This window comes from Phytophthora cinnamomi (assembly GCF_018691715.1).
Source record: "Phytophthora cinnamomi strain GKB4 chromosome Unknown Contig132, whole genome shotgun sequence".
NCBI lineage: Eukaryota > Oomycota > Peronosporomycetes > Peronosporales > Peronosporaceae > Phytophthora > Phytophthora cinnamomi.
Window position 1 is genome coordinate 336,011 of NW_027151065.1, and position 12,623 is coordinate 348,633.

At 48.8% G+C, this 12,623-nt stretch overlaps 2 protein-coding genes across 2 annotated transcripts; one reads left to right on the forward strand and one right to left on the reverse strand.

The window, feature by feature from the left end:
- Positions 1 to 138: 138 nt before the first annotated feature.
- On the forward strand, positions 139 to 1,737 carry IUM83_19013 (PhosphoLipase D, Pi-PLD-like-1; the record flags this gene model as incomplete). Its single annotated transcript, XM_067944039.1, has 1 exon — positions 139 to 1,737. The coding sequence occupies one exon, from the start codon at positions 139 to 141 to the stop codon at positions 1,735 to 1,737; it is 1,599 nt and encodes a 532-aa protein (XP_067779881.1).
- A 1,627-nt stretch (positions 1,738 to 3,364) lies between these two features.
- On the reverse strand, positions 3,365 to 3,661 carry IUM83_19014 (uncharacterized protein; the record flags this gene model as incomplete). The annotated part of the gene is made up of 3 exons (XM_067944040.1): positions 3,365 to 3,407; positions 3,512 to 3,589; positions 3,653 to 3,661. Coding segments are annotated over 3 exons (130 nt in total), but the record flags the coding sequence as incomplete, so codon positions are not given.
- Positions 3,662 to 12,623: the final 8,962 nt, after the last annotated feature.

Below are 12,623 nucleotides of genomic sequence, written 5' to 3' on the forward strand. Positions count from 1 at the left end.
AATCCGACTGATTTCCGCGCATGCGTGGCACCATACAAAGACGCATATAGCCGGGCTCCCGAGCCAAGATCCCCCTCCCCATTCCAGCTTTTGCGCTCTGCAGCTCAAGTCGATCTTCGTGCTCCCCCTCTGCCAGCCATGGACGGACTCAGCCGCGCCTTCCACTTCATCCTGGACCCGTTCCACAAGGAGAAGAAGCCCGAGAAGGAGGCCACCGCGCCCTTCGACCAGCCCTATCTCGAGCCCTCGCGCTGGTTCCTGACCGAGGAGGAGATGCGCACGTCGCGCGACGGCTACAGGCGCGAGGGCATGCACCTCTACTCCAAGGGCAACCGCGTCAAGCTCTACGCCGCGTCCGCCAGTTACTTCAACGACGTGGCCGACGACATGCTGGACGTGCGTCGCGGCGACCTCGTGTACCTCACGGGCTGGGGCACGTGCAACGTGCCGTTCAAGCCGGACGAGCCCGACACCAAGCTCTGCGACCTGGCCGAGGCCGCCGTCAAGCGCGGCGCCGACTGGCGCATGCTCGTGTGGTCCAACATCACGGAGCGCGCGCAGAACCACGAGGTGCGCGACATCATCAACTCGCTGCCGCCGCCCGAGCAGTTCGGCCCCGCGCGTTTCGTGTACGACGACCGCCTGCCGCACGCCACGTCGTCGCACCACCAGAAGTCGGTGATCGTGCGCAAGGGCCGTGACCTCGTGGCCTACGTGGGCGGCGTGGACCTGACCAACGACCGCTGGGACACGCTCGAGCACGATCAAGCTGCCCTGCGCGAGCGCACGGGCATCAAGTGCCTCTGGAACGGATGGCTGGACGCCCACGCCCGCATCGAGGGCCCCGCCACCAAGGACGTGGCCTGCAACTTCCTGGACCGCTGGAACGCGGACCCCAAGCCGTCGCAGGACCTCATGGACGACCTACTGGACTTCGAGAACCCCGAGTACTCGACGCTGCCGCCCATTGACGAGAGCGAGACGCCGCTGGACATCCCCGAGGATGGCACGCACGCCGTACAGCTGTGCCGCACCTTCAGCCCGGACTACGACCACTACGGCTTCGCGCCGCAGGGCGAGCAGTCCATCTTCCACGCGCGCATCAAGGCCATCCGCAACGCGCAGAACTACATCTTCATCCAGGACCAGTACTTCATTTTGGTGCCCGAGCTGCTGGAGGCCATCATGGACATGATGCCCAGCATCGAGCGCCTCATTGTCATCGTGCAGCGCACGGTCGAGGCCAGCTACACGGGTTATGCAAAGTATCTGTACGACATGGTGGCCCCCATTCAGAAGGCCTTCCCGGACAAGTTCAAGCTCTACTCGACTAAGGAGTCTAAGGAACTGTATATCCACAGCAAGCTGGTGATCGTGGACGACGTGTATGTCTCGCTGGGTTCGGCCAACTGGAACCGCCGCAGCATGACGAGCGACACGGAGATCGGTATCAACATCGTGGACACGGAGCTGGTGCAGTCGCCCGACAACATCACGGTGAACAAGCTGGCGCGCAACTTCCGCATCCAGAAGTTCATGGAGGCCACCAAGCTGACGTACGACGAGCTTAGCGCCATGACGTTCCTGGAGGCGTGCGACGCGCTCGAAGCCGCCGCTCACGACGATGGCTCCAGCCTCATCGAGCCGTACGGCGTGGAGGACAAGGCCGCGTTCGACTTTGTGCCGGATGCTCTGCGCCAGATCGTGGATCCGGACGTTGAGGGTGATGACAACTAAGCGTTACCAAATTGTGACGTGTCTGTATAGGTTATCTCTTTTGTCCAGCGTAATCCCAAGTTGAGATGCTTTGCTAAGTTAGCAGTGCTAACAGTGGATCGAAGTGAAAACATTAAAAGCGTTGAACGTGCAGGGTGAAAATGTTCTTGAGTTCTTTCAGCTCTCTCCAGGCTATATTTCCAAACGGAAAATATATTGCCCATGTTTTCAGTCGGAGTGGGTGAAACGACACTCAAATCTAGCTGAAGCGCTCTAGCTAAATCGACCCACCGGCAATTGAGAGCCATGAGCAGCTCGCAGTCAGCCCAATGGTCCTATGATTTCCTGCTCGACGCTGGGTCGGTCTTAAAGCTCTCGTGTGTCACGCCCTATTTCCACGTCGCTCAATATTTTTTTAATTTTAGTCATAGGGGTATTATGCTTTGCAATGCGTTTGTCGTTTTCACCTAGTGTTTTGCCCAAGTTATAATATCTGGCGCCCGATATAAAAACAGATGGCCATTAAATCCTCCAAGTTATAATCGCCAGCCTCGATATCGATATCGATTTACGCTATCTGTGGTCGAATTGCCGATCCAAAAACGAAATTCGGGCCGATTTAATTTAAATCGCGATGTCTGTGTACGGATTATAATGCCGCGCTTTATATATATAAAATATGCAATTGGACACTTATATCTGGACACTTGACGAGTGGTCGGCAGATCGCGCTGCTGATCTGTCGAAGCACCGCAGTTTCCGAAAACCTTCACCTTGCACAAGTGCAGCATGTAGTCTCTCGACTACCGTTGGCGAGCCGTTTTTCTTATGCATGTGTATGGAATATGTATGCAGTATGTTAGCGATATATTTGGGCCTAACGTGCGAGCACTGCAACGTCGGTACAAGTTGTTTTGACCGATGGTGTGGTTGATGAAGGAGATCGAACTAACCGCTCGTCGCGTTGGCCGAACGACGTGGTAACCCGTGTTCGAAAGTACGTGAAAGGCCACCCTACATTTTATTTAGAGGAGCTACAGGAGTTCATACGAAACAATTTTCCTGAAGTGAAAAATGTTTCGTTAAGCACCATTTGTAGAGCCTTGCATTTTGATATGAATTTGACACGAAAAGTTTTAACGAAAGCCGCAAGAGAGGCTGTGCCACACGACGTGCATGCGTACAAGGTTAAGTTGGAAGCTATGTATTCTTATCCTGAGCAATTGCTTTTTTGTCGACGAAACGTCGAAGGATGGACGACATGCGTATCGTAGATATGCATGGTCAAAACGGAATACAAAGGCGGTGGTCCGGCTGCCGTTTAGTAGAGCTTCGGAGATGTAGGCCCAACGATGCTTTAGCAGCTCCCAGAAGTTGGATACGGAGACCTTGAAGTCTTGCTGGCGGGCGTTCTTAGTGGCTTTCATGAATACCTTCCTGTCGTCGATCACGTCAACTTCAGCATCAAACTCCTGAGCTGAGAGGAAGCGAAACATTTGAGCCCGGGCCACTGAGTAGCCTGCATCGGCCACAAACTTGAACGACTTCACGATTCCTTTACGCGGGCCTGATGAGCGCTGGCCAGTCCTGAACGTCACCGAGCCTCGAAGTTGCTTGTCGAATGGCAAATCACCACCACGTGGTGGGCTCATTGTAAAAAGCAGGAGCCGCTAGTGCACTCATAGACGAAGCTAACGAGCCATCAAACACGTTCAACAGATTAGTATTAGAGTCGCAAGGGCCGGAGACACACTAAGTTTCAGTATGGTAGCGTAGTATCGACATGCGGTCTTACATAGCGGAGTTCAGCTCGCGCGACAGACAAGCGGAAAGCCCAGCGATACAGGAGTCGCTAGTGCACTCACAGACGAAGCTAACGAGCCGTTAAACACGTCCAACAGAGCCGTATCGGAGTAGCAGTGGCCGGCGACGTTACCTCGGTGTCCTGAGAACCAACGATGCGCCCGTTATATTTAGTAGGAAGAGGTGGTGCGACTTACCTACACCTGGAGGTCGATTTACCACCATGTCGCATGTTTATGTCTTCGAATTATTTTATCTCAGAGATCGATCTAAGCCCTAAATCCGAGCGACAAAAAATCTGCAAACCACAATAAATTCTAATTTATTTCAGTGAGGTCTAAGGCCTTGCCCTTCACTCGGAATGAGTTGGATCCTAAACTAAACAATACTTAGAGGGTGTGGTGAGGTGGTAGCTTGGCGAGATTTCCGAAACTGAGTGGCTGCACCGCTCGCACTCCTGGCGGGATAGGCCGTGCCGACATACCCGCACTCATCCTCGCTTAACTGGGATGACTCGCTGCCACTCCTTCGATGAGGAAAACTCTATTCCTGCTGCGCAGGAATGCCCATATACTAATCTTCCGCCCCTCGTTTTGAAATCGAGCTGAAGCAGTCCGATTGCAATAGGTGAATACACCTAAACATACTGCGAAACTGCGCGCCACCGCCCGTGATGAAAACAACAGCAACAACAACAAACAGCGATACATGTAGATAAAAGAGGTACGATTGTGGTAAATGTCTCTCTCTCGTTTTTAATCTTTTCAGTCGTCATTTAGCTAATGACTCTCTCCCCCTCCTCTCCATGCTAGAGGGCTAACGCTGCCACCCGGGCTCTTATTGGATCTGAATGTCACTCTTCAGAAAATCAACGTAACCTTTTGCAAAGCGTTTGTATTCGTCGCCGCCGAAGCCAGCGTTCGTCATGCTTTGGGCCAGGTACCTCGGTTTAACACCCAAAGCTTTCCACGTTGCATAAGTTTGGGCAAGCTTGGTCGCGTCGGCCATTACAAGTTCGTTGTAAAACACAGGGTTCTTCACCACGTCGTTTATCAACTTCTTCACTTCTCTTCTTCTCAGTTTTTCTGCGCCGCCGGAAAGATCAGAAGTGATCCATGACAGCAACGATCTATCTTCTCTTTCATCTTCATCTTCGTGGCCCGCTGCTATGGGTGCACGCAGGAACCTTTGTCGTCGTGGAGTATCTCGCCATGAAAATGCAGCGCATTTTGTAGCTCTCCTGAGACTATCGCCGGGGTAGGCTCCGCGGTAGATCGGGCGATACCGTTAGCGTAGCAGGTAGCCACAATGACAGCGAGACCGGTAGACCTCAGACGCATGCTTGCTTTAGTGTCGCGCGTGTGTTGAAGGTAGAAACGGCCCTTTCGTAGATGCCGTAGGAGCGGTGGTGTGAGGGCTGCAGAGGAAGTTGCGGAATGGATTAAAGAAGGCCTATAGTGGAACTGGCATCGAGTGGTTGGAGGGCGGGCTTCTGCATGCCGAATATCCTGTCAACATACATAATTAAGTTTATCTACGTATAAAGAAAGCCCGGCGTACAGTATTTCGTCGCGTTGTTCAAGGAGCAGACTGTGTACAATACAATGTAGTTCACAGCCGTTCAACAGCATTACATACATCCGTGTTGTAACAATGCACATTTCGTCATGCTGAGCAACACGATGTGCTCAAAATACTTCGAGGTCCTATTCGTCAAATTCTACTTCCAATCTTAATGTGAACAAGCGATTACCATTATTTTTGGGATGTGGGAAATCAGCTGCTTGTCCTACACCTTTTCAACTTCAAAACTGCAAATTCGAAGTTCAGTGGTGCAAGATGTAAGAGCAAAATGGCATTGAATAGAGATTTTACTATACACAAGGCATTGACTAATATGCAATACTGCTGACCAATTGGCAAATCGCATTCTTCAACTCTATGTACGACGATACGTATACCGTATATCATAATATAACCATAGAGTATTGCTGTTTGATGAACTTAAAATTTGCAGTTTTGAAGTTGAAAAGGTGTAGAAATGAATCTCAACTCTAGGAGAATGCAGTTTTTTTCCTTCTTAGCGTTGATACGGCGAACTATGCTTTAGATCCCACAATCAACTGGTTTCTAGTTTATGCTGAGGAAAAACAAAGCATACATATGTTATTTTGGAAGATGTGCGATCGTCTGACTGCAAGAGCCAGCAAATTACGATTGTGATGACGAACATGAACATGTTTTGCGCTTTGCATGGGTTATGGGCCACAATTTGTGGCTAACCAGGTCGTAACTCGTTGTTTTAGCGAATCACAAAGATTAACACTACGTTGAGTTGTCCGGCCCATACTTCGAATTAATTAACTCTTCGAATATTAATACATGCTGCTGCCTTATTCAAAGTTGTGTTGTGGCTTTTGTAGAATGGCTGGAGGAAAACCTACAAATCAACGCTGACACTTATCGCTGTTGTTGATCTGCGCTTCCGGTTCATCGACCTTGCATACCTCTACGACACCATTTGATTGTTGTGCTTCACACGATCCATATCGAGGTAGGAGAATGCTCTATCTCCATCGTGGAAATGGTTTCGGTTGTCGAAGCTCCTGGTTGACTTGGATTAACCTGTTTTATCGTTGTTAGGTTCCGATAGAGAATCAACTCGAGGGAATTGATCGTTGGTTTACCTGTAGGTCTCTATTTGCATGCCAAACTTCGTTCAAAGCACAATAGGACAAACTTTTTTTTCGTACAGTATTGACATTGACGTAGCATTGTGTAAATACTTTCTTGGCCCGTTTTTGAGCCCAACATCGGTAAATTGTGCCTGCGCACGTAGTTGAAGTATGGTTCTAAACCTTAGGTGTCTTGTTTCTGTTTCTGTTGGATTGCGACAATCATTACACAGCTTGGGTCAGGTTGCATAAGGTTGCATCAGCCTGAGTACCATTTATTGCGGCTTGCATCTGTTCTTGCAAATCCGCTTCGTTCAAACCTGATTTGAAACCCTTACAAATTCATGATTTAGGCACAACTAATGATAAGTTATTTATCTATTTAGAGCGAATTAGCCGTTTGAATTGTGCAAAAGTGACATTGCTTTGAAACCAAGTTGAGTACAGCGATTAGACACCAAAATGAAGATAGGACCCAGAAGGCATCACCTGAGCGCACGCCGTACGCTCAAAAGTACTCAAGTTAAATCCACTCTCCGTGCCGCAAAACTTGCTGTCGAGGTTGAATGAACCCATGCTTGCATGAATAGCCTCTAAAGTCGAGGGCCTGTTGAGTGAATCTGGTGATTGTATAGAGAAGTTCTGCATAGTACGTCCTTCTGCTGCAGCAGAAGGACATGTACTGTACAGTCATCAATGTTCACCCAACATGAGTAATAATGGTATGTACCTTTAAAGAAGAACATATGACGTGGTGTCGTCCATTTGTTGAAAGTGCCCAAAATTGTGGTTTGTGGAAGAACTATGTATGAATACTGCATACTGAATAACACATGACGACGCGTTGTCACAATGCCCAGACCTTTCCGTACAATGAAGGATATATAATATGTAGACTAGGATTTTGGATATCCCCTGAAATCCAAAAGAGTTGTGAGCACAATACATACAGTTTTTTTTCGGTGATGGGTTGTAGTACCCAGAGGGATCTTGGGATGAGGTGTTTACGCAGGATTAGAACAAACTTCAATTGTGCTCCCTGTAGATTTACCGTAATCCTCATATCCAAGGTGGGGTGATAATACGACGGTACTGCTCCTCCACTTCATCTGAAAATAGTGCCGTTGACATTATTTAGCCAGGCTCTAAATCGCAGCGCTTCAGTGGTTCGATTCAAGCGTTTAGTGAATACGTACCGCTGCTAGATGGACGCGGCCATTTCACCCCAGCACACGAGGAAGCGGAGTCATTTCTACAGTTACGCACTCGTGTGCTGCCAGCATCTCTGATCAAGAGTGTTGAGGCTCAGCGCAGGGCTGTTCCGGCCAGAGCACAGTGATAACTCGATGGCCTGTCCCTTAGGGGCCTGGGCGCTGAACTAATTGCAGCGAACGGCAGGCTCTCGTCGCACACGATCCCGTTGAAACGACGGGCAAAGGGGCAAGAGCACCGCAAAGACGTTAGCTAGTGCCGATCGCCAAGCAGGTCCGTCTTGGCCAAACTTCGTTCAAAGCACAATAGGACAAACTTTTTTTTCGTACAGTATTGACATTGACGTAGCATTGTGTAAATACTTTCTTGGCCCGTTTTGAGCCCAACATCGGTAAATTGTGCCTGCGCACGTAGTTGAAGTATGGTTCTAAACCTTAGGTGTCTTGTTTCTGTTTCTGTTGGATTGCGACAATCATTACACAGCTTGGGTCAGGTTGCATAAGGTTGCATCAGCCTGAGTACCATTTATTGCGGCTTGCATCTGTTCTTGCAAATCCGCTTCGTTCAAACCTGATTTGAAACCCTTACAAATTCATGATTTAGGCACAACTAATGATAAGTTATTTATCTATTTAGAGCCCGATTTGACGAATTAGCCGTTTGAATTGTGCAAAAGTGACATTGCTTTGAAACCAAGTTGAGTACAGCGATTAGACACCAAAATGAAGATAGGACCCAGAAGGCATCACCTGAGCGCACGCCGTACGCTCAAAAGTACTCAAGTTAAATCCACTCTCCGTGCCGCAAAACTTGCTGTCGAGGTTGAATGAACCCATGCTTGCATGAATAGCCTCTAAAGTCGAGGGCCTGTTGAGTGAATCTGGTGATTGTATAGAGAAGTTCTGCATAGTACGTCCTTCTGCTGCAGCAGAAGGACATGTACTGTACAGTCATCAATGTTCACCCAACATGAGTAATAATGGTATGTACCTTTAAAGAAGAACATATGACGTGGTGTCGTCCATTTGTTGAAAGTGCCCAAAATTGTGGTTTGTGGAAGAACTATGTATGAATACTGCATACTGAATAACACATGACGACGCGTTGTCACAATGCCCAGACCTTTCCGTACAATGAAGGATATATAATATGTAGACTAGGATTTTGGATATCCCCTGAAATCCAAAAGAGTTGTGAGCACAATACATACAGTTTTTTTTCGGTGATGGGTTGTAGTACCCAGAGGGATCTTGGGATGAGGTGTTTACGCAGGATTAGAACAAACTTCAATTGTGCTCCCTGTAGATTTACCGTAATCCTCATATCCAAGGTGGGGTGATAATACGACGGTACTGCTCCTCCACTTCATCTGAAAATAGTGCCGTTGACATTATTTAGCCAGGCTCTAAATCGCAGCGCTTCAGTGGTTCGATTCAAGCGTTTAGTGAATACGTACCGCTGCTAGATGGACGCGGCCATTTCACCCCAGCACACGAGGAAGCGGAGTCATTTCTACAGTTACGCACTCGTGTGCTGCCAGCATCTCTGATCAAGAGTGTTGAGGCTCAGCGCAGGGCTGTTCCGGCCAGAGCACAGTGATAACTCGATGGCCTGTCCCTTAGGGGCCTGGGCGCTGAACTAATTGCAGCGAACGGCAGGCTCTCGTCGCACACGATCCCGTTGAAACGACGGGCAAAGGGGCAAGAGCACCGCAAAGACGTTAGCTAGTGCCGATCGCCAAGCAGGTCCGTCTTGGCCAAACTTCGTTCAAAGCACAATAGGACAAACTTTTTTTCGTACAGTATTGACATTGACGTAGCATTGTGTAAATACTTTCTTGGCCCGTTTTTGAGCCCAACATCGGTAAATTGTGCCTGCGCACGTAGTTGAAGTATGGTTCTAAACCTTAGGTGTCTTGTTTCTGTTTCTGTTGGATTGCGACAATCATTACACAGCTTGGGTCAGGTTGCATAAGGTTGCATCAGCCTGAGTACCATTTATTGCGGCTTGCATCTGTTCTTGCAAATCCGCTTCGTTCAAACCTGATTTGAAACCCTTACAAATTCATGATTTAGGCACAACTAATGATAAGTTATTTATCTATTTAGAGCCCGATTTGACGAATTAGCCGTTTGAATTGTGCAAAAGTGACATTGCTTTGAAACCAAGTTGAGTACAGCGATTAGACACCAAAATGAAGATAGGACCCAGAAGGCATCACCTGAGCGCACGCCGTACGCTCAAAAGTACTCAAGTTAAATCCACTCTCCGTGCCGCAAAACTTGCTGTCGAGGTTGAATGAACCCATGCTTGCATGAATAGCCTCTAAAGTCGAGGGCCTGTTGAGTGAATCTGGTGATTGTATAGAGAAGTTCTGCATAGTACGTCCTTCTGCTGCAGCAGAAGGACATGTACTGTACAGTCATCAATGTTCACCCAACATGAGTAATAATGGTATGTACCTTTAAAGAAGAACATATGACGTGGTGTCGTCCATTTGTTGAAAGTGCCCAAAATTGTGGTTTGTGGAAGAACTATGTATGAATACTGCATACTGAATAACACATGACGACGCGTTGTCACAATGCCCAGACCTTTCCGTACAATGAAGGATATATAATATGTAGACTAGGATTTTGGATATCCCCCTGAAATCCAAAAGAGTTGTGAGCACAATACATACAGTTTTTTTTCGGTGATGGGTTGTAGTACCCAGAGGAATCTTGGGATGAGGTGTTTACGCAGGATTAGAACAAACTTCAATTGTGCTCCCTGTAGATTTACCGTAATCCTCATATCCAAGGTGGGGACAGTTCTTCGGAATTGAAGTGTATGGTGGAAGTGCCGAAGGCGCCAACATTTGCAAACCTGATCGCACAGAGGCTCAAGACGCGTATAACCATGGCGTTCGCGTCGCGGGGGGATACACGGACCTCATTTTCAGCCTCCTAGGCTACGTCTACTCGTGGGCTTTGCCGTGGCTGGTCAAGCGATTTGGCGCCAAGTGGGTGCTTGTGGGCTCTCTAGTTCCTCTGTCGCTGCTGATGGTCATGGCTTATTCCACGAATGTGGAGCTTAACGTGGGCATTATAATCTTCACTGCAGTCAGCCTCACAACCATCATGGCACTAAATGTGTCGGTAATTGTCCATGTGGTTGGCGGCAACGCTGATATCGGTGTTCTTGTGGGAGTATTCAACGCGGCCAATTGCCTCGGCCAGCTACTCAACTTTTCGATTGGGGCAGGAATCGTCGGTACCTCGATGGGCTACAAGTTACCTGTCTTCTTAGGTGGTGTCATGAGTTTCGACGGCATGATCTTCACAATTATCTTTTTCAAAGGCAAGTTGTATTCCCTGTAAATAATGATAGTAGCTCTGGAGTCTCGATCGTGAAGCTGCTTCTGGTAGTGTAGCCCTGTGTATTGAATAATAATGAATCGAAACATGACACAAAGCTTGGTAGTTGCTCGAGTCTATTTGTTCTGGTGATGCAGCCACTTGCTCCTCTTTTCTACGAGCTTTTCGTTGAGCACCGATCAAGTTTCGCATTAGAACAAGTCAAGCAAGGCAGTGATCTGTCTTCCTCGACTTCCACTTAAGCTTTGTGGAGAAAAATGGAAACTCCTATTGATCTCTCGTCTTCTCAGGGGCGAGCTCGGCTGGCCCCCACATGCACACTTACTACTCAATGGCTACAAACTAGATACTTCGAAGTACTTTGCAACCTAGGTACACCATGAGTGCACCTCTGGGTGTGGGTACAACCCAGATCATTTCCCCCCTCGACGACGGCCGCGACCAACTTGGCGAATTTCAGTTGTAACAATTGGGTCCTTCGGTGCCAATATCGTCCACATACGGCGTGCCAAAGAGTTTTGCGGAGAGGAAACAACGTAATGGGGAACAAGCTGAGGAACATCTTCGTACATCACGGCCGCTGGTTCCCATGAAGCTTCGTCAGGGTCGAGGCCAATCCACTGGACAAAGATCTCCCACTGATGAGAGACTTGACCCAGTCGGCACTCCAGCAATTTATCGACCAAATGTCTTCCTTCGCCATGTAGAGCGTGCGCTATCAGATCTTCAGTAACGCCACGCTCAGAGTCCCGATAAAACTTAACCCTTTGACTACCAGCCAGCTGGAGTGATTTATAGGTCCATAGGGACCCATAAGAGGTCTAATCGCAAGATGCGATTGGCCAAAACTAAAAGCTACGAGACGACGGCAAAGCACTGTACAACCTAACAGGTCTCCATGGACCTGTAAAATGCATTACCGCACGAGCCACAAACAGTTCGTGTGACCTGCCATAATTGTTTTCTCGTCTAGCTAGCAGCCCCGCCTCCCCTTCGTGGACAAAAGAACTTCGATGCGTTGTTCAATGTAGCCGACGACGACACGTGAGACTGGGAGACCGACATGGACCCTGGCCTGGAAGGGTGCGGAGCAGGTTCGAATGTATACGAGCTAATATTCAAATTCATACATCAGGCAACGCTACAGAATCCTAACCAAACTAGATAAGCTTACAGTGATAGCGTTATAGCAAGCCAGTGTGAATGTTACGCAGGATTGCATGTGCAGGAGTGCGAGCGGTTGGCGGATGTAGATTGGAAACTGCTACTACATGGGGTGCTCGGCTAAGCACGCATACTTGGGATAATGCTATAACGGAATGACGCTGAGTCGAGAGCGCGCGGGCTCCGACGCCACCGCTCGGAGGTCAGCATCCTCAGTGGGCTCGCCGTGATGTCCACCCCAAACGGCTCCTACTTCCATAGACCATTGCCGTTGTAGCGACACTGACCAGGGCGCGACGGCATGTAGCTCGACCTCTCAAACTTTTGATTGGGAGTACCGTGAAGTAAACCACCGTCGCCACGTGTAAAAATTGGTGTTTTTGATTGGTCGTTTTTTCCCCTGTGCGTTGAATTGATTTGCTGGAGCCATAGGTCCAAGGAGACCCGTAAGAAATCTCTGGTAGTGAAAGGGTTAAGTCGCGATGCGTGACGAACCACGATGCTGTAAGGTGCGCACAGATCTTGCACCTCGAACGTATAATCGTTGAGGCAGCGCACGATTCGCTTCGGACCACGCCACAAATGCGCTAGTTTGCTGCCGCCTTTGACTGCTGAAGCTGCCAGCACAAAATCGCCAATTGCGAACTTTGCCATCCGCACTCCGGGTTTGTTCGCTCTGCGACCACGTGCTTGG